Source organism: Oxyura jamaicensis, chromosome 22 (genome assembly GCF_011077185.1).
Source record: "Oxyura jamaicensis isolate SHBP4307 breed ruddy duck chromosome 22, BPBGC_Ojam_1.0, whole genome shotgun sequence".
Lineage (NCBI taxonomy): Eukaryota > Metazoa > Chordata > Aves > Anseriformes > Anatidae > Oxyura > Oxyura jamaicensis.
In genome coordinates, this window is record NC_048914.1 from 632,940 (window position 1) to 660,283 (window position 27,344).

The 27,344-nt window shown below is 37.1% G+C and overlaps 3 protein-coding genes across 6 annotated transcripts in view; 1 reads left to right on the plus strand and 2 right to left on the minus strand.

Moving 5' to 3' along the window:
• Nucleotides 1–254: 254 nt before the first annotated feature.
• Nucleotides 255–4,971, minus strand: GKN1 (gastrokine 1). Its single transcript, XM_035344985.1, has 6 exons — nt 4,960–4,971; nt 4,295–4,348; nt 3,789–3,947; nt 3,458–3,568; nt 1,336–1,489; nt 255–346 (listed from the first exon to the last, which is right to left on the minus strand). The coding sequence occupies exons 1-6, from the start codon at nt 4,969–4,971 to the stop codon at nt 255–257; spliced, it is 582 nt and encodes a 193-aa protein (XP_035200876.1).
• A 3,941-nt stretch (nt 4,972–8,912) lies between these two features.
• LOC118177394 (gastrokine-1-like) overlaps nt 8,913–27,344 on the minus strand; it is a 33,268-nt gene continuing 14,836 nt past the window's right edge. Inside the window, exons 1-7 of one of the 3 annotated variants that reach the window (XM_035345059.1) lie at nt 14,162–14,429; nt 13,080–13,234; nt 11,945–11,995; nt 11,011–11,136; nt 10,270–10,380; nt 9,865–10,006; nt 8,913–9,265 (exon numbers count right to left, since the gene is read on the minus strand). In XM_035345059.1, the coding sequence (XP_035200950.1) occupies nt 9,186–9,265; nt 9,865–10,006; nt 10,270–10,380; nt 11,011–11,136; nt 11,945–11,995; nt 13,080–13,091 (522 nt within the window). In that variant the 5' untranslated portion in view covers nt 13,092–13,234; nt 14,162–14,429 and the 3' untranslated portion in view covers nt 8,913–9,185. The other 2 variants (XM_035345058.1, XM_035345057.1) reach the window with 2 other exon arrangements.
• Nucleotides 16,746–22,540, plus strand: GKN2 (gastrokine 2). Of its 2 annotated transcripts, XM_035345056.1 has the most exons (7): nt 16,746–17,091; nt 18,224–18,668; nt 19,270–19,323; nt 19,899–20,030; nt 20,572–20,682; nt 21,565–21,721; nt 22,296–22,540. In XM_035345056.1, the coding sequence occupies exons 2-7, from the start codon at nt 18,657–18,659 to the stop codon at nt 22,379–22,381; spliced, it is 552 nt and encodes a 183-aa protein (XP_035200947.1). In that variant the 5' UTR covers nt 16,746–17,091; nt 18,224–18,656; the 3' UTR covers nt 22,382–22,540. The 2 variants fall into 2 exon arrangements, with proteins under 2 accessions (XP_035200947.1, XP_035200946.1); XM_035345055.1 differs by lacking the exon at nt 16,746–17,091 and having other exon boundaries at nt 18,121–18,668.

A 27,344-nucleotide genomic window follows, 5' to 3' on the forward strand; every position in this document is an offset into this window, starting at 1 on the left:
TTTCTTTGCTTGTTTGTTTTCTGGAAGCTTTCATAGATCATAAAGAGTAAAGAGTGTAGTAATGAGAAATTAGCCACAGTTTATTCATGCTAAAGGTGTTTATTTGAAAGATACTATCACCGATTGATCTGTTTCAACATCTGAATCATGAAGAACAAAACTCTTGGGAGATGTAATGTCAGGGAAGAACATCATCAGGGATGGCTTTGTTCAGCTACCAAGCATTCTTACTAGGTTCAAGAAAGGTAAGATGCTCAAACGTTCTGAGCCTGACAGTAGTCAATGCCCAAAAGATTCAGGACATCAAGTCTGTAGCATGAGTTTTGGTTGTACCAAACCTGGGATCCTAAAATAAAAGAAAAGAAAGCACTATGAGTTAATATCCAAGATGTTTTTAAATGATCTGTTCATTGATTGGCAGCCCTTAATACCCAGGACACTGCACTTGCATTCTTATTCAAATTGGGCCATTTCAAATACCAAAGCAATTATCAAAGCCAGGTGAGCAGCACTAAGTGTAAGTACTCCTGTGTCAGAATGCAACATCCTATGCCTGATCTTTGCAGCATATCTCACATGATACTGTTTGCAAACAACAAGGTTGCTATAAGACTCTGAGTACTTTGCTGATGCTGCAGGACTGAATTCTGAATGAAAGATTCTTTTGTAGTCACAAAATACAATTGGACCTTTAACTCATAAAAAGGATCATTATGCTATTTAATATTCTCTACATTTTCTAGTACTAAGGGGCACTATAATACTCTATACTGTTAGTATATATTACTGTGTATTGTACAGTTATGTTATTGCTACCTAATAGGTACTGCCAGGCTTTGACATTATCAAACAAGCCTATAAAGTTGAGGCCACTAAACTCCTACATTGTAATCACTCTACCTCTGAAAAACCTACAGGGAATGAAGCAGCTTGGCTTAATACTGGGAAACATAAGTGCTTGACTTCAACAGTAGCTGTTTAATGATGGGATTCCTCAATAAACTCTCAGCAATTTCTGAACTGAAGAATAGTAGTTCTTGAGATTGTGCTGCTGCTTTACCTTGGCATTACAGATAAGTTCAATGTGCAAAATTCTGGACCAAAACTTAAGCTTCCTTGAACTTTAGTAAAAGGAGTAGTAAGAGTTTGGATTAGAATACTTTATTGGAGTTTGTAACTCAACATTGTTCTAATCCTGAACTGCAGAGATACTGAGCCTTTCCTGCAACTCCTAATTTGTGTCTGTCTCTAATTGTAACAGCAGTATTTGAGTATTTCTGAAGGAAACAAAATCACTTGCTTAGTTACACATAAAACTCGTATGATCACTCTTACCCTGCTCCTGCTGCTGTTCTTCATAAGCCATGTAAGTTGTGAGTCCTCTGCACAGACTGTAGATCTCTGGTCCATAGGAACTGAGGTCACGGATACGTCTGTTTGAGATGACGTATCTGATGTCCTTTGAAACCACTCTTTCGCCTTTCACGTTCTAAACACCAAATAACATCATTCAACAAGATCAGTGCCTTGATCCATTAAATGTTATGCATATTTCTATTTCTGGAATGAAGAGTGAATGCTTGATGTTCTACCAAAATTCTGTTTAATGCATAATCTTCTAAACTGATGTGAAAATATGAGACCATTAGTAAGTGCTGAAGACAATTCCTAGGACAGATCTTTCTAAGGGAGCCAAGGTGGAAACAGGCTAAAGAGAATGGAAAACTTCACTAGGTAGCTGCATAGGAAAAGGCAAGTGCAGGCAGTATTTTAACACAGATTTTCCCCCAAAGTATTTTCTCAGTCACTTATTAACCTCTTACCCTAGAGATATTTGAAGAGTGGAAAGAGAAGAAATCTATTCAGTTATCTAAAACTGGAACCAAGGAGGGCAGTAGCAACAGTTGGCAGATGTATTTACATTAAAATAATTCGCAAGCAGTTTTTATGACCTCTTTGAGAACTCTGCTGAATGTTTTAATGGGATAGTTTCTCTGAACTGTCCCAGGGTTCTTTGTTTCCAGTGAATTTCAAATATATTTTCCTACTTTGTCATCTAGACAATGTTTCTGTATGCCTGTACTTTCTCTTATGACCTAGGCTTCCTACTAGTTTGTATTTCATTATTCAGGTATAGCCACAGGACTCATGTTCTGGATCATACCATTAATATGGAGGTTGAACTGAATATGGGGAGATGCTCTCTTATACCTCAAAAGAAAATGGAGACTCAAACAACAGAACACACAAAGCAATGTTCCAAAATGGAAAGTGCAATTTTTTTTTGGTTGAAATTACTCAGAATTAACCATCTTTGTAACTTGCCATCCAAAAATAAGCTGAAAGCTTCCTAAAATGAAACGTTTCTTAGCATACTACAGAACCTAGACTTTTTCAGAGAAAATGTAGACTGGGGGGAGGGTGGATTGCACCTACTCTTTTTCTTTTGAAAAAAGACATCACCATGCCATTTCCAACAACCTAGTCTACTCAGAGAAAACATACTCTTAAGAAACAGCTTGATGAACTCCACGGTTAAGAGACACTTGGCAGGGATTACTGAGACTGTTCTGTACTTTCAAAATTACTGTGGAATTTTATCAAAAGGTTCCTGAAAGCCCACTCAAATACACTTCCTTCTTGATAGTAAGCAGTGAGTTGAGAGAGCTTCAGAGGGCACAGATATACATCTTAGTAAAAGCAAGCTTGGAACTATAGTTAGAGGTGAAAGGGTTTGCTCAAACCTGAATTTATATATAACCACCCCATTTTTCTTCCCCATCACACATTCTTTCCATTTTAAGTCTGGATTTTTATAAGGATTTAGTTCTCAGACTTTAGACTATGTCTACAAAAGGTTAATATGCTGAATGCTGAAATTTTTGAAAATTTTGCACTAATTTTGTGGGTTGGACTTATGCTAGTATGGACATTAGTTCTTTTGAAAAAGTTTTATGAGGGCTTGACATTTTAGTTAACTGTTTTGTTGCTGTTGTTATTGGACTATTTGCTGTTCCCAAACCAGAGCTTCCTAAAAAATGTATTTTTAGAAATTAGAGTTTAGAAAATTCTTTTCTTATACAAAGAATGTCAGATTATGAAGAGTATTGTGCTAAAAAACTAAATTTTTAGAATGTAACACAGTATTAAAAAGTAGATAATCTAAAGTACATAATCCTTTAGATCATTATAAAATTATTTTATGTGCTATGTAACAAAAACAGTAAAACCTCCCTTACTAGTATCTAGAACAATATATTTTAATTTTTCAAAGCTTTCAAGTAATGTTAATATACAATCTAATTGAAATTGGTACAATTACATGATGAATGTAGATTGCTTTTAAAAAAAAATGTTTTAAAAAAGTTGTTGACAATAGCTCTGATATCCCATACTTAAAGTTTAGTTTTCGTTACTGTTCAAGTTTACAAGTTACTGCCCCTTTTTTTTATCTTACCTTAGTCTCTTCAGCAAGTACAGCAATTGAAGAAAGAGCAGGCATCACAACTCTGTCCATTCTAGAAATGTAGCAGATATTCTCTGACACTACTTTGCTTGCAATAAAGCCCTGTATAAAAAAAGTTGAGACTTAGGAATTCAGTTTTTCAGTAACAGAGATCAAAATAAAGTCTGTATTAAAAATCAAAGTAATGAACATAGAAAGTTTTTACCCTGAAACTTGGTCTCAAAATGTTAAGAATAAAGAAACAAGCTGTCTATTTCGGTCAGCTTTGTAGGAGCTAGTCTCCTCATAAATCCTCTGACAAAGCATGCTCTTTGCCACTCACTGTATCGTAGTTCCAAACAGTTTTCCATGATTCACGGGTTGTTTTGTCCTCAATAATTGCCACAAGGGTCTCACTGTCGATGGTCAGAGTTTGGTAGCCAATGCCAACATTGATTCTCCTGTAGAAGGGTTGTTTCTTGACTGATTTCACATTCTGAAACTAGAAGACAAAATTAACATTTTTAGACTTTCAAGCAGTAGTCAGTTATCTCCCCAAAGCTCTAGAAAAGTAGTGCTATAATATAGCAAATGCTGGCCCATAAGTTGCACCTTTAGCAACCACCATATTGTCAAAATGACAGAAGAGTAAGGCATTCTTTAGTAGCTCTAAGAATCTTTTAATAGATTCAGTGAATAATTTCTGTATTTTACAACTGTCATCTGTGGTTTCAGAGTTTTATGCGTGAAAAAAATCTTAGATTCCTTTCTCCTAAAGGCAGGGGGAAATTCAAGAAGCAGGGAATGTAGAAACAGAGGAGCAATCTAAAATTTGGTCACTATACTCACGTATTCAGCAAGAGCTGGAGTCAGCAAGAGTCCAAGAAGGACTGTAGCCACAATCTGAAAATAGCATTGAAAACATAAAAATATAGCTGTAGGTCTGGCTGACAGATCTTATCATGAGAATCTAAGTGGCTTTTTCTTATCTTATGTTGAAGTGTACTCCTTGAATATTTTTTGCTTTCCTACTGGATTTAGTCACCTAAAGTGAGTCATTCTTGCTTTACCCCAGAATAACACAAACTAAGTACACATTAGTAGTCTACATTTTTAAGAGCTGAATCTGAAGTTGCTACAGAGATCTATATAATAATATACAGATATTTTACAAGAGTGAGGAGAGAGAATTTAAATTTCCGCTGCATAGACATCACAAGAAAGTGGTTTGATCCATAGTGTGTTGCTCCAGAATTGCTAATAAGCTATTGACAAAAATGGACACCACACTAAGGTTAGCATAGGTTGAATAATGCATAGCTAAACCTTTACAAAAATCCTTATCCCTTCATCTATTCAGGTTAATATAGTCTAAACTGCAACCTCTGAAGGAGTGAAATTTCCCCAGAGAGTAACTTTCTACTATAAATAGACATAGGCATTTAAGAGGTATAAAAGCAACGGCTATAAATCAGAGTTTTAGTCTATAAGAAGAAAATAGCAGGTATACTCACAGTGAATTTCATTTTGACTGCAGAGCTGATGCAAGTGCAGATGGAATAACTGAGGTGAACCATCCACCTTATATACGCTAGTCCTCAAAATTAGGCGTGGAATGACTAAGTATTGAAATAAAATTATCTAGTAATTTGTATCCAAGTTTGTATGTCATTGGACATTATTTCCTGCTATAACTATTTCATAAATATAGGGGTTGTACTTCTGCAAATTCTGACCTGCCAGTCTGACAAAATTATCAGATAAGAATCCATTTGCAGTGAAAAAGGAAATGTGTTTTATGATAACTTTCTGACATATTTGCTATCTAATTTTGAAAACCTACATCAAACTGGGGACCAGAGATAACCTAAGGTTTTAAAAAAATAACTTTACATTAGACAAAATACAAATAAGTTGGAGCCTTTGCACCATCTAAAACATACTGTACTTTACCAAACAATCACAGGGTTCACCAAAATATATGGCTCAAATGCAACATTACCACCAAAAATTGTTTTGTGATAAATAGGACATTTCAGCAACATAAAAGTCTACAGGTGTCTTTTTGTTATTTTAGGTAGGAACAATAACTTTTTTACTTTGCCCCAGCTTATCTTCTGTGGTGAAGTAAACGTTTCTTGTATGAATGGATGGTTCACTTAGGGTGGTTTTGAATAATTGTTTTTTGTCTCAACTTGCTCTGTTAGATTTGGGTGCAATCAGTGCAATCTAAGTCTATAGCAGGGAATCACTTTAAAGATTCCAAAATTATTTTACAATCCCAATTCAGCACATCTTTCAAAAAAAAATAAGGGATTTTTCTCCCTCTCCATCACTTCTAACCTGTGATGAAAGTGCAATATTAGATCAAATCCTGGTTTAACTGAGTCAAGTCTGCAAATCCTCGGGGAGGTTTTTGATGCATACTATTTTGCAAAATGGCGGTTACATTCTTGATTCTTTACAAGCAAATGTGCTAGTATGGATTTGGGCATAAAATGTAGGTTTCTCTGGAGGCTGTGAGGGCAGACCACACTATTTGTCACTTGCCTGTGGTGCCAATGGGGAGAGAAAAACCCTGACAAGAAACGTGAAGGAAACTGCCTTCTCACGCTAGGAATGAAACCTTTGCTAGAGGAACAAAAAAGCTTGTCTTTGTAGAGATGCAGAAAACCAAGACAAAAGGTAGAAGAGCTGCCATGAAGCAGTTCCTGGGGTGTGTGTGTTGGGGGGAGCTCTGAAGGGTGAGTGGGTGTGTGACAGGGAGGGGATTAAGGTCCACGAAAAATGGCAGAAAAACCCTCCTGAAGCGGCAGCGAGGGCAGGGGCTGTTGCGCTTCAGCAGCCTGAGGTGGGAGTAGCCCATGCTTAGGATCCCATATTAATTTACGTTTGTGGAGGTTTTGTTGTTTGGTTTGGTTTGGTTTTCCCTGAAGCCCGGTGTTATACCCTTTGTTGAGGGTGTAAATTGTGAATATTATTTTTTTTTATTTTGAATTTTTTTCTGTCAATACATTATTTTTGGGTGTTTTTTTAAATGCAAATGCAGTTGAATCTTCATATTCTACCTGCTGTGGGATAAGGGAAAACTAGAGGTACAAGCTAAAACCCTCTGCTTTGTAATGCTGGTGTGGCATGCTGATGGCTTGCCCTCAAAGAATCTAAACTGTGTATCATGGAAACTGTGTTTGCCAATGAAGTTCAGGCCTGTTCCTTGTTGGGCAGGATTTCTTCTTGCAAGCAACTCCAAATTTCTGCACTGTTAATAATAGCTTTATATCTCTGTACTTACACAGAGATTTTAATGTGATGTGATTATTATTATTATTATTTTGACGCTCACAGTATAAACCTGGATCAGTTTAAACTTGACTAATGTACACTGTGAAATGTAATGACATCCTAATTAGAGCAAGAAACCAGTCAGAATGTAATACTGAAATTTATTTCCTAAGGTCTGGAAAACAAAAATACTTTATTTAATTGCTTCAGTAACAGTTCTCTTTCATCTACAAAGTTTGTGAAATGATACTATAGTATACAGGGTTAACTGAAGATTTTCAGGCCAATTTCATTGGATAAAGGCATTGCAATATGTAATAATAACTGGAAATTATGTTCATGAAGTTAAAGTAGCATATCCAGAAGCTGGACCTTGCTCCCAGTGTTTTGTGCATGTAAACTGGAGGCAATTTTTCTTTTGTGGAGGGAGAAGGCTATTGAGGCTCTGGCTTGAGCAAGGGAGTATCTCTGGACCTCGCAAGGTTGCTGTTGTCTGCATGCCCACTCTGATCTCTGCTGCCTCATGAGAATCTGAATCATCATGTGCCACAGGGGCTGGCTCAGTCTTCAGGGGCTAGAAAGCCCCTGGAGAGACATTTCCCAGTGACAAGCTATTAGATGAGTGCTGTGCCTGCTTTATCTCAGGGAAAATGAAGGATAAAGGTGGAAAAGAGGAAGGGATTCTCTCCAAAAACCCCAGGCAAGTCGGACAGAAGCTTTGTTTAAATACTGCAGCTATGTGGTTACTTTTCTTTGGAGGTGCTAAAATATTTTGGCGTGCAGGCAGTCAATATTTGGTTTTAATTTCAGTGAACTAGTAAAGAGCCAACAAACATTTTACTGAGCAGGACAGGCTGCTGCATCCTTGAGGGGCTGATTCCCCAAGAGGGCTGTGCTGCCATTCAGAGGGACCTCAACAAACTGGGGAGTTGGGCCGAGAGGAGCCTCTTGAAGTTCAGCTAAGGCAAGTGCAGGGTCCTGAAACTAGGGAGGAATAACCCCAAGCACCAATACAGGCTATGGAGGTGACCTGCTGGACAGTACTGTGCCCAGTTCTGGGCTCCCCAGTACAAGAGGGACATAGAGGTGCTGGAGTGAGTCCAGAGGAGGGCTACTAAGATGATGGGAGGCCTGGAGCACCTGTTGTACAAGGACAGGCTGAGAGAACTGGGCCTGTTTAGCCTGGAAAAGAGAAGGCTGAGGGGAGACCTCATCAATGTATATAAATATCTGAGGGGAGGGTGTTAAGAGGATGGAGCTGGTCTCTTTTCAGTTGTGCCTAGCGAGAAGATGAGAGGCACAAACTGAAGCACAGGAGGTTCTGGCTGAGTATGAGGGGGCACTTCTTTACTGGGAGGGTGACAGAGCACTGAGACAGGCTGCCCAGAGAGGTTGTGGAGTCTCCCTCTTTGGAGACATTCAAAACCTGCCTGGATGCCATCCTGCGCAATGTGCTCTAGGTGATCTTGATCAGCAAGGGGCAGGACTAGTTGATCTTCAGAGGTCCCTTCCAACTCCTGCCATTCTGTGCTTCTGTGATTCTGTAAAGTAACCCTTGACTTTCATGAATGATAAGGTGTCTCATAGGTTAACATGTCTCAAATTCTAGGGAAAGGGCATCTGAGCAAGGAGGAAAGGTAAAGATCTGATATCGTCCAGCCAGCCCTAGTTACTGAATTTATCCTTTCAGACCAGCAGTATAAACGAGTCCCAGCCATTCTGCCTTAATGACAATTCTATTCTAAAATTTCTAACTGTGCTTTTATTTGGTTTGGGTATGTTCTTTTATTTCCTGTGTTAAATATTTGTGAAACGTTGTTAAATAACACCTGTATTAAACTAGAGACTGCATTTCAGCAACGCACAATAATACGATTATTGAAAGCTTGATTTCTGTGTTTATCAGAGCAATAGCATGCCTATTTTCAATTGGCTATAATTCACTGCAATGCTTATATTTTTTTTGTTATAAAACACTGTAGAATGTAGTATTTTAGCAATAAGATAAATTAAAATAACTCAGAAATATGCTTGCTTTCATACCACTGTGTTTAATTCTTTCAAATATAGTTATGCAGTAGGTAACACTATTTGCTTTTAGCAATGCTGAAAAATTTCTTATGGTAATGTGAAATCTCATTGGGAAATACTACAGGATCTGATTTAAAAGCCAAAAATGGGATTTTGCAGGAATGCTAGAAAACTTTTATTTGGGGTTACTTCTACTTTTTAAAAGGATCAGTAAAAACACAGCGCAGACCAGTGTAAGTTAATGATTAATTTTACTGAGAGACACTACGCTTCACAGAGAGCAGAAAAGAAGGCAGATAAATGATTGAAAATATGATCAAGACAAGATTACCAAGGAAAGAAGGAAAAAAAAAAAAAAAAAAAAAAAAAAGCATCTTCATGGATACACAGTTCTAATTTCTTCTTCCAAATTTAACGAGGAAAAAATCTATAAACCACAGTAAACAAATATCAGTTTTTTCATGCGAGTTTTCAAACATGGGACATCTTGCCTTAAAAAGTTTGAGCCTAAAAGTAAAGAAAAAGGCTGATTAGATTTGGAGTGAGAAAATAGGAAAACAACATAGGTGAATTTTTTCTCTCATTTTCTTCCCCCAGAAAATGTCAAATTTACCAAAATCTCAAATTAACAATCTAGGTGCTTTTTCTGAATGTGTAGTACAAGCAACTGTTAGTGCAATCTTCTTAGACAAAAGTCTAAATCTGCAAATTGGATTTTGAGTCTCAAAATTGTACTGTGGCTGCACCTGTGGTACCTAGGGCATCAGTATATTATATATACATGAAGTATATATATATATATGCATGTAGTGTATATATATGCATGCAGTATACATATATGCCTGAAAGTTGCCTGAAAAAAATCACTCTCTTCCACAGCTAGAGCCTTCCTGAAGTAGCATGATCTCCCGTTTGTATGCAAGAGAGTGGCAGACCTGCTCTTCTTACCTTGACTACGCACTCACTGATTAATAAAAACTAATAGAAAAACACAATATTTCAGTAATTAGCTTATTCATTTTGACTTAAACCCTTATTTAATCCTTGTTTGTAATCTTATTAACGTTTATTTTGGTATACAAAACACTAGTTACTAGTATACTTACCAGGGGTTGGGTAAGCAAAGTAAGAGGGAGTTCCTTGGCACAGATTTTGAATGCGTTCTCCATATGGGCGCAAGTTATGGAGTTGGTTTTTTGAGATAATGTAACGATTCTCTCTAGGTGGAAGGTGCTGAGGTCTAGACTCCTAAGTGTTAAAGAAACAAGCCCAGAATACAGCATTTAGGAAAAAAAAAAAAAAAAAAAAAAGTATCAAATCCACACTTTCATAATGGAGAAGGAATTATTCAAGTGCAATGCAGCTTTTAAGAAAACTAGAGACTAAACTAGTGATTCAGTCCTGCTGAGGAACTCCAGTTTATGATCTTTTTCTCCCTTTTGTGGGTATAGAACAAATGCTTTTCACTGGCAGTCAATTAGCTTTCTCAGCACTTTCATTCACCAGCCTACCTTGTCTCCCTGAGGTGATGCAGAAAATCGTTTATCAGCAGGGAAGAATCTTGTGGCAGCTTTACTAATGATGCAGGTCTTTTTTGTAAGTACCTTGGTTGCCATGTAGCCCTATTAAAATAAACAAAAAACAATAACAAAAACCTTTACCTTGTTGCAGTATATATATATATACAGTATATATACAGTGAAATACACAGTGAAAGAGAAGTGGATTGCTAGAGAGAAGCACTGAACAAAATAAACAAATAAAAAGAAGAAATAAAAGGCTTTATAATGTACACATAATCATAGGAGGGTAAAATACAAATAATCATAGGAAGGAAAATAATGTTTTTCAAATGTATTGTTTAGGTAAATGTGTCATGGAGACTAACAATGGGCTTTGATAAAAGGTAAAATAAATTGCCTTCACCGCTAATGCTATTTGTATGATCCTGCTTAGGCCGGGTGAAGGAATTCACTGTTGAAAATCAGTGCAGCATACAGTGCAACAGAATTTATAAAATGGTTAAGTGAGAGCATTTTTAAAGCATCTCTTCTAAAATCTCACTGTCGAAGCTTAAGTGTTTTTGAAAAACATTTTACTCTTTTCCAGTGCTAATCTAAGAACTAACTCAGGTTTCTCAGATGCTTGAGAAAAAGCAGCTTTGTATGATCTTTGCTGAATTCATGGGATTTCACCATAATCTTCACAGCAGAAGTGAAAAAGCTGTTTGAGCCATGGTGGCAGCCACTTACAGTCTTGGCGTCCCAGACAGTTTTCCAGATCTCAGAGTGCTTATTTGAGCCAGTGTCGACTACAGTGTCATCCAAAGGATAGTATGAATGTTCACCATGGTACCTCTTAATGTTTTTCTTGCTGTTCTGATTTTTGAACAAGATCAAAGAAGATAAGGTTTTAGGTTTGGAGATTCTCAGTTGACTTTCACACTATTGCTGTAGTAACCATGTTTTGGAAAATAATTGCTCTTGGAGATCAGAGTAAAAGGGAGATAAATTCCAGCCTCAGAGGGGAGGCTGGGAAGCCATTAGTACACTTGTGTCAAACCTTACATTCAGGCTTTATCAAGCCCTGTTTTTGATATATATCTGATGGCATCTTCCTTGTGAAGACAGACAAGCTTTAATAACATTTCTGCTCCATGCCTTCCTCCCTGCCACCCTGTACAGAATGCCTACTAGACCATGTGGAAAAGATTACATGTACGTTTAAACACTGGATAGTTTTCTTTAAAGTTAAAAAGTAAACTGAATATTCAGAGTTCAACTTGGAAGAAAAATTTCTAGGAAGATATGAATTGTCCTTATTGTCCTTTCCCCAGGAGGAATTTGCAGGCAGAGAGTAATTTATAGTATTTCACTGTATTTTGTGATCAGATCCTTCATGCTACCATTGGTGTCTCTCCACAAGATTCCTTTCATAAATACTTTACAGTATTTATGCTAATCTCAAGACAGAATTTGTTGCTGATTTCATATCTAGAAACTGACATTTTTTGCCTGATATATCACTACTTAAATATTTTTCTTTAGTATGAAAAATGCAGTTTCAAGCTAAGTGTCAGATTTTGAATACAGCTTCATTTTCAGAATTATATTTTACAGATGTTGCAACTAAAGACCACTGGTTCTTATGACAGCAGTGTATAATTGCATCTAGCACTATACTTACCTTATCGGCAGGAACTGGAGCCAGGAGAACTCCAAGAAAAGCAATCATGATCTGAAAGGAATATTTGAAATTCACAACATTTTAACATTGCAACTGCTCATCTTGCATCAAGTTATTTGCTGTCTTAAAATAAGTTTGACTTCCTGTTTAACTTTATGTACATGATCGGCACTTTTCTGAAGCTGGTGAGTATATAAATATGCAGAATATTTTTTTTGTTAAAATGACCATAAGTCAGGTAATCAATTCATATAAATTACTCTTACTCTTAGCAGTATATGCTGTGCAGGTAAAAAGATAATTTAAACTTACTGATTTTTAAAACGTCTAGCCCCAGGTCAGTACACTCCTTGGAAAAAGGTGGACTGAAGTATTTCAAGAGTGAACTTTTCACTCTGAGCGTTTTAGTTTCAGAGTAATACTACACATTGTTACTCCTTTGTAAAAGTACAGTTTCAGTGACTCACATGCTTGTTGTTGCTCAGATTTCTAACCAGGGTCAAAACTACTGCCAGTATATTTTTATGTAAGGTTTAATATTAAATTCTTTAGTAATAATAATTATTGTGAACAATTGTTCTCTTGGAGACAATCCCTCCAATAACTGAATTGGTCACAAATTTCATAGGCTTCAAAGGAGAAATTTTTACTAGTGAGATCCAAGTGTGACTCATAGCATTTAGCAGTAACATTTTGGAATATCTCCTGCAACAATTTCAGACTGCTGTAAATATCTCTATGCTTCAAGCTCATGCACTTGGAGTGTCTCAAAACTCATGCTTCCCCTCTTTAAGCTCTCAACAGGCAGGTGTGCCATAACTTCATTCAACTTGGTAAGATTATTGGCTTCCATCTAAGAGTTATGAATGAGAAAATATTGCCCTTTCTAGATTTTATATGTGCCTCTCACCCTTGTAACAGAGCACTTTCCTCTCTCATGTTTGAGTAAGCTTATGGAGTGAAATCACTGCCAAAAGTGAAATTTCACCCATGAAGTCGCAATCCAATTGGCCTTTTTTATTCTGTAAACCCTACATAAATCAGTGATAGTTCAATAGTTGCCAAGAAAGACTCAAAATAGTTTAAAAACTCTGCAGCCTTAGTAGTTTTATGAGAAAGTGATATATGTACTTACAGTGAACTTCATTTTGACGGTAGGCAAGGCAGTTTCTGCTGGTAATTGATGTGTACTCTTACTTCTTATACAGTAATATCCCAAAGTAAAATGGGTTTACCTTCTTGGCAAGTGCCCTTTGTTCATAGAATTATGACGGGTTTCCTGTGGAAGTGCTGTGATAAGAGTAGGCTTTGATATTAGCCTAATTGAATTAATTACATACAGGAAGATGAAAGAAAACTTGTAATAGCAAGTTCAAAGCATTTAATAATAACTTCTAAAAGGAAAAAGAAATCAGGACCAGAAAATGGATACCTAATAAAATTCATAGTGACATTTTGTGCCTGTATAACAAAGAACTCAGCCTATTTTTTTAATTTATAGTTCATAACATTTTTAAAATAACAAGATTACCATCTCCATTGGTTTAAAATATTTTAATTCATGTCCCCAGAAATGATGAGGTTGGATCTATATAATAGAAAGTATTGAGTTCTTTTGTTTGCTTTCCTTTCTGAATCCTTTCTGCACTGTTCTGTCTTTTAGGATCTGCTTTCCAGTCTTGAGGCCTGGTCTCTGTATCTTCACAGAACCTCTTCACAGAAGTCCTATGTGATTACAGATTTAATCTGTAATTTAATCTGTAATTTGCCTTTTAAGGCTAATTCTAGAAAGGGACCATAAACTAGAGATTATAAGAAAATAAGAAAGGGAGAAGCAATAACAATGGACATTTTATATTAATTATTATTTTGAAAGTATATTTTTAAAAGTTCATCTGAATTTGATAATTATGTACAGTCATGCCCCAGAAAGAGTTAATTTGCCTTGTTTGCTGCAGAAACCTTGCAAATGTTTATTTAATATTTTAATTGACCCATTTAGATGTCCAAGAGTGGTTTCCATTGCTGTATAGTATACAGAGACACATATATAGTCTTAGATAATTTGGATTTGTTTCTTACCTGTGCTTGTTACAGAAGAAGCACTTTAAGAGGTACTCATTTAAGTACTCAAAAAGCAGTTCTTATTTAGTAGTAGCTCCATCATTTTCTCTGTGTATCAATTCTGCACCTTACAGTATGGGTTTGCACCCTTACATTTCCTTTGCATTTCCAGAATGACATGATGGAGATTCTCTCACAAACTCGTGTCTCTGAACAAAATTCTCCACTGCTGTCAATTGCTGAAGATCTTTGCTGCAACTGTAATTGACAAGGCTGGGGAATCTCACTTTAACTAAGAAGTTAAGGTCCAATTCTCATTTATACCAGTAAGGGCCCCAGTTCATCATACTGTCATTAATGGATGTCTTACTTGGACTACAGCACTGTGGGTGAGTGGAAGAAATGTGTTCCATCTTCATTTTGCTACCACTTTGCAATTTGCATGAGGTTTAAAATATGGTAAATGGAAGTATTAAATTACTAAGCAAAAAGATTTCATTCTTCTAACCAGTCTGGTTTGTGGATGCTTTATGGGGACAGGTATGTCGCTAGCCTCAAAGATCCAAAATACACAAGAAAGTTCATTATGAATGTCACAAAATCCTCTCCAAGTCTCTGGAAATTTAATTAATCAACTAGTTCTTGAGAAAGGCAGTGAGAAACCAAACTCTATAATGGTAGTCCCTGTGGTGTTGTTAGTAATGAGTTGGAAAACAGTTTGGTCCATTTGTTCTAACAGCCATAGCCAATTTGGCCATTATAATAATGTGTCACATTTGGAAACCTGAATCTCCAAATTTTCCATCAACTTTTGATTACTTAAGTAGTTGTATGGGAAACGTACACAGCTAGAGCATTTGACATTTAGAATAGATTACAAAACTAACTACAATTGTAGAAGCCAGGAAAAAGGGCAGAGAGGGTGTGCTTTTACTAGGTCCTAGAAGCTTGTTTTTTAATTACTGGATGCAACAAATTCTGCTTGACCTGTCCATGCACATAGATTTTTCTAGACTCTGTCACCCCATCTTGATCCAGTGTGTGACATGCCCAGCTGAATGCAAACATAAGCGTAGAGAATTTTGTTGCTTTTTGAGGTGTTGCTTCATTCCTTACTTTTCTCCCAATACCTGCTCACTCCCTGATAAAGCAAATATTTATCAAAAGTACATGGAAAAAAAAATTAGTCACCAAGAGAGTTTGTTTTGATAGTATTATTCCCACATTAACTTGATTAAATCAATCTCCCTTGTATGTTGAAATTCCGGTTTGGTAATCAGACATGAACTGTAATTATACAAGTATTCTTTTCATACCGTTTCCAAGGGTCTTTTGTTTAAATGTTTTTTAGTGGATGATGGTGCCAAATAATGGGTCAAATTTTTCTTGCAATTTTGCTTGCATAGATTAAGAGTAATTCTGTAACTTAATCATGTTTTACTGGTTTAAGTTAGAATGTATTTGAAAATATGTGGCTTTATGAAAATACCAGAGAAATTAAGTTTCCTGTGACAATATGCATTGCTGTAACAATATACTGCTTGTTCTGAACATTACTAAGTTTCCATTTCCTCCAGGCTTCTCTGTACTGATATGAACAGTCTGCAAGTGTAACAGTCACTTCATGTGGGGAGAAGTTTGAGAGTCTTCACTTAGATCAAAAGTATTCAAAGCAATAAGACTGACTTGAGAGAGTGGGTATCACCGTGAAATTTGAGCGTCACGGAGGAGTTCTGAATGGCTACTTCCAAACCCAAACCTTGCTCTGACTGAGGGCAGGCAAAAGTGATGGTTGTGTACATGAAAATTAGAGTGATTTATAGCTCTTCTTATGCAGCTCATTAATTTAGTTACTTAATGTATCAGGGCACTTTGAGAACTGTGGCATGGTCATGGATATTTTTGATTCCAAATGAATGCATGCTAATTTCAGTTATATTACTGGGAGACATATGAATTTCATTGTGGGGAAAAGTCTCCAAAAAGCAGGGCTTTCCTATTGGAGGTATAACTAGGCTTTTCCTGAGTTACAGACATGAGACAACTAGAATTATTTTCTCTTTTGCAATAAGGTTAATTAGTCAAATGCTTTTTAGAAACTAATCTTTTATCTTTGGGCTTATCTGACTAGTTGACATTCTCAATGAATATAAGGTGGAAGTCATGAGATCATGGCTACTGTTTTAAGTTGTCTTCACTTAATACTGCTTATTGCTCTGCTCTTCTATGGGGCCTTGCATACTGATGCTTAAGAGAGCAGAAGCTCATCCTTTAATGTTATGAAAGTTTCTCAAAATAAATTAATATATGAAAACATCATTATTACTATAAGTTAATTTAACATTAATTTTTAAACTTTTAAGACTTTTTAAAGCTTTTAATTTTAGCTTGTGCCTGAACCCTTCTGCAAAAGGTTGTAATCCTGCAAACAAAGAATCATTTGAGAAGAAGGGGCAGAGCCAGCTTTCAACAGGATAACATCAATCTAATCTAATTTAATCTAATCTAACCATGCTTGTCACAATTTCATATCTGTTTATATATATGTTCTGATATATTGCTTAGCAGCAGAGCTTTGTCACACTTGAGATAAAATTTTCCACGTAGAGTTGTGTGTTACAAAGCAAATGCATACAATTTCCTTTTTATTTTGAGGCATGTTTGCAGAAATCATTGCTGTACAACCTCATTCTTTTTTAAATTATTATTCCTGATGACTGATGAATATTTAAAACCATCACTAATTATCTGGACAATGGGGTAGAGTGCATCCTTAGTAAGTTCATAGATGACACAAAACTGGGAGAAGTGATGGATTCACCAGAGGGTCATGCTGCCATCCAGAGGGACCTGGACAGGCTGGAGATATGGCCTCACAGGAACCTCACAAAGTTCACCACGCGGAAGTGCAACATACTGCCTCTGGGGAGGAACAACCCCAGACATCAGGACATGCTGGGAGAGCCCAGCTGGAAAGCAGCACTACTAAAAAGGACCTGGGGGTCCTAGTGGAAACCAAGTTCAACATGAGCCAGCAACGTGCCCTTGCCCCTAAGAAGGCTGAGTATTCCTGGCTCCATTACGTAAAGTGTGGCCAACAAGTTAAAGGGTATGGTCCTGCCCCCTACTCAGCCCTGGTGAGGCCATATCTGTAGTACTGGGTCCAGACACAGGCCCCCAGTACAAGAGAGAAGTGGACATGCTGGAAAGAGTGCAACGTAGGGCCACAAAAATGATGAAGGGACCAGTGTACCTCTCCTATGAGGAAAGGCTGAGAGAGCTGGGACTGTAGCCTAGAAAAGAGAAGCCTCAACGGTCATCTCATCAAAATATATAAATACCTGAAGCTGGGGTGCAAAGAAGGCAGAGCCAAGCTCCTGCCAGTGGTGCCCAGTGCCAGGACAAGAGAACATAAACTGGAGCACAGGAGGTTCCATCGAAGCAACAGGAAGCACTTCTGTGTTGTGTGGTGATGGAGCACAGGAACAGGTTGCCCAGAAAGGTTGTGTAGTCTCCTCCTTGGAGATCTTCAAAAGCTGTCTGGGCATGGTCTTGGGCAACATGCTCTGCGTGGCCCTGCTTGAGCAGTGGCTGAACCAGATGTACCCAGAGTTCCCTGCCAACTCAACCACTGTGTGATTCTCTGACAGATTACAGAAATTTGTTGGCTTTCAGGCTGAATTCTCATTTTATTGGAAGGAGTAGGCCCTAGTTGTGACATTTTAGTAAAAAGTAGCTTGTGATTCATCAAGGTTATCTGCTCTGGCTGATATGGAGTCACAGATGAGATGAGAAGTCCAGGCAAGGTCCTATTCACAGGAGAATACCTCATGACAATATCATGTGGTCATTGATATTTGACATAAAAGATGGAAAACAGTTGTAACTTTAACTTAGGAATCTCCATCTTGTTTCTGCTGTTTTGTGACCTTGTGTGAACCACACATACTCCATCCTCTGGAGTTTCATGTTACTCGCTCCTAGGCTAGCAATTAACTAGATTCTGTCTGTGAAGCACAATCATTATTCCTAACTACGTCACTAATTTCAATGCATGTGATATGTATCATGGCAACTGTTCAAAAATGAGCAGCACTTTTTGTTAGAAAAGATCATGCATTTACTAGATAGAAGAAATGGCTGAAAAGGTGGTCTATTTAGTAGTTGGCACATAACCTGGCATAACGTAGGTGATTGTTTTTTTTTTTTTTTCAGTCTTTGTCTGCAGACTATCAAGCTGTTAGGGATTGTATTTAAGAAGATAAAATGCATATTGTATAAATGAAAAGCAGAGTTCCTTATGCCATTTAATTCTAGACAATATCCTGTTAAATATTAAAAATGGAACTAGAAGGAGTGGAAACTTCTGTGAAGTTTAAACCAGTAAATAATAGCCATTTGGAGAGTGATTAATCTCACAAAAGCTGATGTATTGACTGCTTTTAACATATCAAGATCTGGTTATCTATGCCAGACCAAAATTTCAGATATGAGGTACATGGCATGTAGATATGGACTTGTTCTAATCACGAAGAACAGTTCTGTCAAGTATTTCCCACACCTACTGCAAGATATAAAAGTTGAAGGTCTCTGGAGTTTTCCTGCATTCTTACTTTCTGCAGCCTCTTGCTTTTAATCTGAAGGAAAAATGAACGGATTTGTAAGTATATACATTTTTATTGAATTTATACTATTAAAAGTTGCTTTTAAAATAAAAGTATAGAAAGGAAGATGCTCAAATTAGCAGTACAGTACTGGGGCTAATATGACCTCTGTATTGGTGTGCTTTCTTTTTCTTTTTCTTTCTCTTTTTTGGTTGTTCGTTAGGAAGCCTGTGTTTCTTGTGGGTGCAGTAAGCTCCTTGAATTCAGTGGAAACATTATTTGAGTGAAGAATGCAGAACTTGCTTGCAGGAGATTTAGTTATGATTTAATAATTCCCAATTCTGAGAAAAAAAAAAAAAAAAAAAAAAAAAAGTAACATGTTGTCAAGGGGTGTGACTTTTGAAAGAAGCGTAAAATGTCATGATTGTTCTGCATTTTTACCCTTACAGGCAAAAGAAAGCTTGATAGCAAGAATTTTAGAATGAAGAACTGTAATTGCTTTAAATTAGTACACATGTGGATTGGGTAATTTTTCAAACTGAAAATATGTCTGTTTCCCCCAAATCATGAACAAAGTTTTTTTTGTCTATCTCTGTCCATCTGTGTATGACACTGCATGTTGTTTCTTCTGAGTGAGAACACTTGTTCCTTTTACAGGCTGCAATTCTCATTTTGCTGGGAGTCTTTTGGACTCAAACTTCTGCATTGCAAGTAAGTAGACTGACAAGCCTTCTAGTGCATGTATTTGTATAAAATGTTTTAAATTCCTGGGAAAGGAGGAATTTAATAGGAAGAAAATAACAGAAGAAGTTAAAATGATGCTTATTACCAAGCACAGAGAAAATTAGCTTTTACCCAAGGTGACAATCATATGAGCCAAAGAGGCAGCTCTGTGCACCTGCGCAGTGACAAGAAATTTGTGGAGCATAGGTCCCCTTAGCTCAAGCTAAAATTTGAAGACTCTTTTAATCTTCTCTGAGTCATTGCTGCTGCCATGTATAATGACTGGGATGCCACATGCTGTTTTCCAAAGCCTGCAGTATGGGCCTGTCCCATCCCCACTCACCCTGACTCAAAATCTCTCATAATTAGTCTCTACCACAAGGGCCTCTTGAGATTGCTAGAGAGTTGTTAATGGATTTCACATGTATATAAAACAATCATGACTGTCCATTTGAGAGAAAACATTTATATATATTGTGTCTTTAAAAGTGCAAACCAGATGAACAATTGAACAATGTTTTTTTTTTTTTTTTTCGTTTTTTTTTCTTTTTTTTTTACCAAAGACTTTTGTCCTGAATGAACCTAACAATGATTATGTCACTGCAACTATGACTATCAGCAATGAGAAGAACCTTGCTGACGTCCATGTCCGTTCTGGCGTGTACTCCTCTGATACTATTTTTGACTACAGTCATGTAAGTAAATCTAAGAATCTGACTATATTCTAACAGTCTCTTTAAGGAATTCAATAAACTCAGAGAAATTATTTTAGTGCATTGTCATCATGAGTTGTCCTGAAACACTGTTTCATTGAATACTCCCATCACTTCTACTCCTCTTATGCAATCTCTCTTTCACACATATGATGATAAAGTTTTTTAAGAGAATTGTAGTAAAACACATGGTGGTCATTCATGAAACTGAGAAGAATATCATTGACCTCAATGCAAGGGAGTGAAGAGCTGGCTGTATACACTCATGTATAGAAAGTTAGCAAGTACAGCAGAAGTCCATGGGAAAAGATCGTTCAAGTCTTATGGCCAGGCTGCTTCTGTTCCCCAAAGGTGACAATGTAAATGAGGAAATGAGGAGTCATTCCACCATGACAGTCAGTGTAGCCACTTCATTTTTCTTCTAGATTGCCCTAAAAAGTAGGGAGAATCAACAAACACCACTGGAAACTATTTTTAATGAATTACTTTTTTTTTTTCTTTTTTTTTTTTTTTTAAATCACAGGGATATGTTGCAACAAGGCTGTTTTCACGAAATGCTTGCTTTATTTTGAAAATATCTGAGGCTTCCATCCCAGAGCTGCAAGAAATTGGACGCCTGGCTTTTGAGAAAAAGGTGATTTTGTAGAGAAACCTATTCTGTATACAAGAAAGACTACTGTGTACAAGTTACATGGTATGATGGGATCCCTCCATTCTGCTTTCAAGAACAGTTGTTGTTCTTAGGAACGTCTTTTCCAGGGTTAGCAATGATCAAACAGATCTAACAAGATAGAACTTCAAGGAAATATCATATAGAACATCATTTTAAAATAATAAACAATTATGACCCACCTTGCATATAGTAGATTGTCATTATAGCTAGAACTGTAAGATCCCATGCCTGAGGAAATGGTGTATTTTGACAAATTTGGGATGGTCTCAATGTGAGATCACACAAGGTTTATTGATTTTTTTTTCTCATTGGTATGCTAATATTTTGTCCTTGACATCATTTGAAATATTTTTAATTTTTTTTCAGAACAGAATTTAGAAATCAGTTCATTGTGACCAGACTGAGATTTTCCTATTCAGGCAAAGGTTTCATGAAAGTGACTGGAAGCATTGCCTGGAGATGAACTTGAGTTCTGGTCCACCTTATGACAGACTAACAATAGTACATTTATAGCAAAACTTCTTACTGTGCTTTTCAGAGTGCCTTAATGGAGTGGGAAGATTAATGGAAGATATGTTGCAGTCAATTAGCAATTTATTAATTATCGTTTCAACTCAGTTTCACTGTGTTGATAGAATTAGTATCTAGTGTACTTTGTTTCTGAATAGATTGAAAAAAAGGTATTTAAAAACATGTAGATTTTTTAGCTAATGTTTTATATGAGGCAAAGGAAGGTGATTTTAGATCATGGCATTTTTCTCAATGGATGCCATAGTAGCATTGCATCATAGTAGCATGAAATCAAAGCTACATTACTGATGGTGTCTAACACTTTCTCTTCAGACTATGAAGAAAGTGTATTCTCCACAAAACGTGTGGGTACAGTTTCAATCCAGCAGTTCCCTGTTTGGAAATATCAAGGATTGGTTTCTCTATGGTAAACCCATTGAACAACTCTGCAAGGGTCTGCCTCTCTACAAGCTTGTGAAGAGTGAACAACGTAAGTAGCAAGAATAGAACATTATGCTTCCATTACAGTGTATAAGCACCTTTCTATCTTAATCCTAAATCCATGTGGCACCTTTGTGAGGCAGGAACATATTGCCCTGTTTTAGGGAAGAAGAGTAAACCTCTAGGAAAATTTGAAAGAGTAAAGCTCTTGCATGCTTTGGAAAATCCAGTAAAGCACCATTTTTCATCATTAAGCATCTAAATAGCTGAAACTGCTATTCCAAAGTGGTTTGCCTAGTGTCACAGAGGAAGCCACTGTGTAGCAGTTGTACCCATCTTACACCCCAATGGTACAATGGTCCCACCAATCTTCTGTCATTTGACAGCATGCTACCTGCTCCATGCAGGTGGTGGGAAAGGAACACAGAGGTGATTTAAAGCCATACAGGTGTTTCCTCCCTTTTGAGTTACACAATAAAAGTTTTATACAGTAACAACTGAGACCAACAGGAACATTGAGCAGGGCCATAACTGAGAACGAATTTGTGTATTTGACTCTTCCTTTCTGGATACAGGGATCTTGTCACTGAAAATATCTTTTGTTGTTGTTGTTTCATTTTTAGCACTACTGAATTATCATAGCTGTGCCAGCGCAGGAATTCCAACCATTCTGGGCATTAATATCTGTGAAAAACTCCAAAAATCCTGATTGTTACAGTTCTGCTTTATGGAAATGTCTCATTTCTCTGTGTGCTTTTGTGATAGAAAACATTCTTAAACTGGAACAAAACATACTCATCTTACCTGTCCTAAGCTTTGAAGACAAAAAATGTATGCTCTACAAATAAAGATAATGTAGTAATTCAAATGCTTTGTCTTTTTTTTTCTTCATTCAAAAGCAGAACAGAAAAAATCTAGGCCTTTCTAGAAATTTTCCTCCAGAAAAGATGTGTTCACTTTGGTGCATTTATATACTTAGGCTGCAACATGAGATAGGCATTGCTATATGCTTCATGCCAAAGAAGAAAGAGTAAAAGACCTTGGTTTTGGTGGAGAACCTCCCTTTCACATCAGCACCCATGCTCTTCAGGCAGAGTCACTTTACATATGATTACTAGAGAGAAGAAGGGAGGGACAGCGGAAGCAAATGGATGAACAGATAGATAAAGAGAGGGAGCAAGTGTATCTTACCAAATGTCAGTGGAGCACTTCAGAATATCTTTAAGCAGATTTGATTTAAACATTATTTTTAGGGATGCGTCTGAAACAAAGCCCCGTATCTTAAACCTGACGCTTTGAGAAAGTTCACTTCTAGAAATTTATGTTCAACACTGTTGAATAGGATTTCAGATTTTGGATAGCAAACCATTGTTTTGCAATACCTTTTAGATTTCTTACAGATTTACACTAGGATTTGCAAAGAAACTTGAGTTCTGTGAGGCCAATGAAAATTTGTAGCTATTTGTGGTGGTTTTACCATGCTAGGCAGTTGAACACCACAACCGCTCTCTCACTCCCCCTCCTCAGATGAGGAGGGGAAGAAGTAAAGGAAAGAACAACTCACGGGTTGAGAGAAGGATGATTTAATTAAAGAGAAATATATATATATATATATATTATTAAGGAAATATTATTATTAATTAAACAATTCAACTAAAGGGAAAAAGGGGAAAGGGAAAGAGGGAGGGGGGAAAGGGAATAACTAAACAAAACAAGTAAAGGCTGTGTGGAAGTGCAGAGGAAATAAATTACTCTCTACTTCCCACAAATGAGCGATGCTTGACCACGTCCTTGAAGCAGGGCCTCAACGCACGTAGCCGGTGTTCGGGAGGAGGACAGACGTTTTCACAACGAGAGCCCACCCCTCCCTCTTCTTCCTTTTTCCACCTTTTATTGCTGAGTGTGACATCATATGGTATGGAATATCTCTTTGTTTGGTTTAGGTCAGCTGCCCTGATGATGTTTCTTTCTCACTTTTTGCCCACCCCCTAGGAGGGTTAAAGAGAGTCCTGATGCTGTGCCAGCACTTCTCAGCAGCAGACACACCACAGCTGTGGTACCACTGCTGTTCTAGCTCCAAGTGCAGAGCACAGCACTGTATGGGCTGCTGCAGGGAAAGTTAACATCCCAGCCAGACCCAGTACACTGTTTGAACAGCTGCAGTAGACAGAGAACCCTTTGTTATAGGCATTTTTCAAGCCTAGATAGAGGAGACTCTCTCAGTCGTAAAAACTTTGTAACCTGGAATAAAATTATCCTTTCACACAATGTGTAAGTATGTAAGACAAAGCTGTGGCCACTTGCTGAGTTCCCCTCATATGTTGGAGAACAGTTTGCCTGTTGAGAGCAGTTTATATCTCAGGATTAAAATACAAGATGAGGCAGAATTGGTGCTACCTGTGTGCTTTTCCCATGGATCTCAGTGAATGGTTATATTTGCACATCAGTGCTTGGAAGAAGAGTGAATTTTGCACTGGAATACTGAGTATTTGCAGTTTATTGGAGACTTTAATAGTTGCCAAAGGGCAAGGTATTCCTTTTGGGCCCAGGTCTGCAATTTGTTATTTTCAAATCAGGCTCCTAGTTAAACCATCTGCTATTTTTTAAAAGAGTATTTTATCATCTTATGGTAGAACTGTTCTTTTGGGTGAATCACAACAGTCTCTTGGTGATCCGGAGAATGTTTCTTGAAAGTCAGACTTAGATAATTAAATCCAAGAGTATTTTTGTGTGTGTGCCAGATACAGGATGGTCTGTTTAGCCGTGTTTTGAAGTGAAGTCTACTGATGAGTAGAACTAGGACTTGTAGTTGTGATCATAGAATCATAGAATGGCTTGGGTTGGAAGGGACCTTAAAGATCATCTAGTGCCAACCCCCCTGCCATAGGTAGGGATGCTGCCCACTATATCAGGTTGCTCAGAGCTTCATCTAGCCTGGTGTTGAACACCTGCAGGCATGGGGCATCCACAACCTCTCTGGGCAACCTGTTCTGGTGCCTCACCACCCTCTGAGTGAAGAACTAGGCTAGTGCATAGAACTCACTACCCTCTGAGTGATGTTCTAGGCTAATGCATGGTGAATGCAAAACACCTCAAAGCACTCTTTAACAGCACTGCTTGGAAGAGTACTCACATGGGTTATGACCTTCAAAGCTTTTCTTGTGGTTGCAGTCTGCAGAGAGACTATTCTTCAAAAACTAAGACCTTCAAGAACTAACTTGGAAGCTCTAATCTAGTTTCCAAGTGACAGTCATCATGCTTCAACCCCTTTGTTTATTCTTCTGTTACAGGGTATGGAAGTCATGACAAACCCTTCAGAGTCCAATGAGCTATGCAAAATCTAGAAAATAACTGCCTTAATTATATCAGGCTTTATATATCTTTGTATTTTTTTTTCTCTAGGGATGCTGACCTGACATCAACTATCCAGTGAAAGTTTGAAGATAAGAGACTGAAATAGATCACAAGAGAACAAACTGATTGAGAAGGCAGACTGGATGTATAAAGCTACATCTTATCATTCTATTATTATGATTTAATTCTCTGATTATTAAATTCTATAAATTATATATAAAATATAAATTACAAATAATTCTATTTTTAAGTTTTTTAAAATAATTAGTCAATGCAATTATTTTCTAATTGCAGTATAAATGAATCTGAACCTTTACTGTTGTGAAATGTAGTAATGGTTCTTTAAGACTCTCATCCTCTTGCTAGTAGGATAATCAAAATTATTAACTTTAAAACAAACCACTGTGAACTATACTCTTACTTATTAATTGAACAGTTTTCTGAGACATGTAAATGAAGTCTAATTAAAACAACAGGGTGGTTATGCACAGTTATAAAAATGCAGTGCTAAAATCTTCCGTTGACCCAGGGATAATGAGCAATATTCATGTGAAAAGTCCTGTTCTCGGAATGCAGCTTTTCAGTCTTCACTTAAGGCTTAGAAGAGTCTCATGTGTTTTAATGGCATTTTCATTTAAATTATGTACATATTTGAGATCTTGTATTTTTTGTTTGGAAAATATTTCATATACACCTAAAAACTTACTGAAATGTTTTTAGTGTGTACTTCAACTCCTCAGTAGATTTGCAGTTGATACTAAAGTAAATGGTTCTACAAAGAACTTCAAAACAAGCTCCAATACCTTATTATCCACAACTTTTTTTTTTTTTTTTTTTTTTTTTTTAACTAGGGAGATAAAGCATTTCTATGTTTCATGTAGTCAAACATGGAAGAAGAGTGTTTCTAGCTCTTCTTTTAGTTCACAGTCTTATTGTATCCATCAGGCCTGTTGGCAATAGATTTGCATTTAGGCCACTGTGTTTGTTGTTTTATGAATAATGCTTCAGCCATCCATGAACTCTCACAGCACCTCTACTGTCAAACTGCACAGCTTAGAGGAAAATGTTCTGGATGGAGCACCCTAGGGGCAAATTTGTTGATGTTGATGTGCCTTTTGTGGTATACCTCACAACAGAGAGAAGAGTATGCAGGGAGAATCATGCATGTTGCTCATATGTCCACATTCCCCTTACCCCTGTTTCTCAGAGGTTGGTCTGTTTTCACATGAGCATGTGCCTTGCATGTTATAGCTTTGAATTTTAGACCTTGAACCCAAACATGTTGGCACCACCAGAAAGAAAGAAGAAAGAAGAAATTAATTCAGAGTTTGGTAACTGTAACTACAGGACAAACAGAAATGTAAACACAGCTCTGAACAAAAGCAAAGAAAAGGACCTACACATGAAAAAGAATTTTGATATTTTATCTATTTGATACTGTAGTTAGCCAGTGCTATTTCCTGCTCACTATGCAACAAATTGCCATATGTTTTATGTATCCATTTTATACTATAATTAATCTATTTTTAACTGTTCTGCAAAGTGATGGATTTTATTAATGGACTACAGGGAAAGACCAAGGAATTAAAAGGCAGCAACAACAGGTAAAGTGTCCCCGGAGATATAGTCCCTTGGTTGTCTTAAACAACGAAACAACTGTAGTCTGAAAATGTTTTCAATCTTTAAATCCACAGCCTGGCACCAAAGATTTTGGACTGAATTTTCATGATCTGAAGGAAAAATATAGCTTTCATTTTATTACTTATAACTTAATACTTAACTGATGTCACTGCGAGACCTCTCATAATTATTTTTCAACAGTCTTGGGAATCTGGAGAGGTCCCAGTCAACTGGAAACTGGCAAAAACCATTCCAATTCTCAAGAAAGGCAAGAAAGAAGACCTGTCAGTCTCACTTCAGTGCCTGATAAAATTATGGAGAATATTATTCTGGGAGATATTGAAAAACATCTGAAAGACAATAGCTATTGGTCATAGCCAATACAGGTTCACAAGAGGAAAGCCCTGCTTATCTAACTAAATTTCTTTTTATGATAAGGTTACCCATCTAGTTGACCAAGGGAAGCCAGTCATTATAATCTTTCTGGATTTCAGCAAAGCTTTCAATACTGTTTCTCAAAGTATCCCTCTTGATAAAATAATAAAATACATACTATGATGGGTGAACAATTGGCCAGCAGATCAGGCTCAAAGGTTACAAATGAGGTTACACCATGCTGGCAGCCAGTCACTAATGGGGTTCCCCAGGGCTCCATTCTGGGGCCAGTTTTCTTCAATGTTTTATACATGATGTGGATG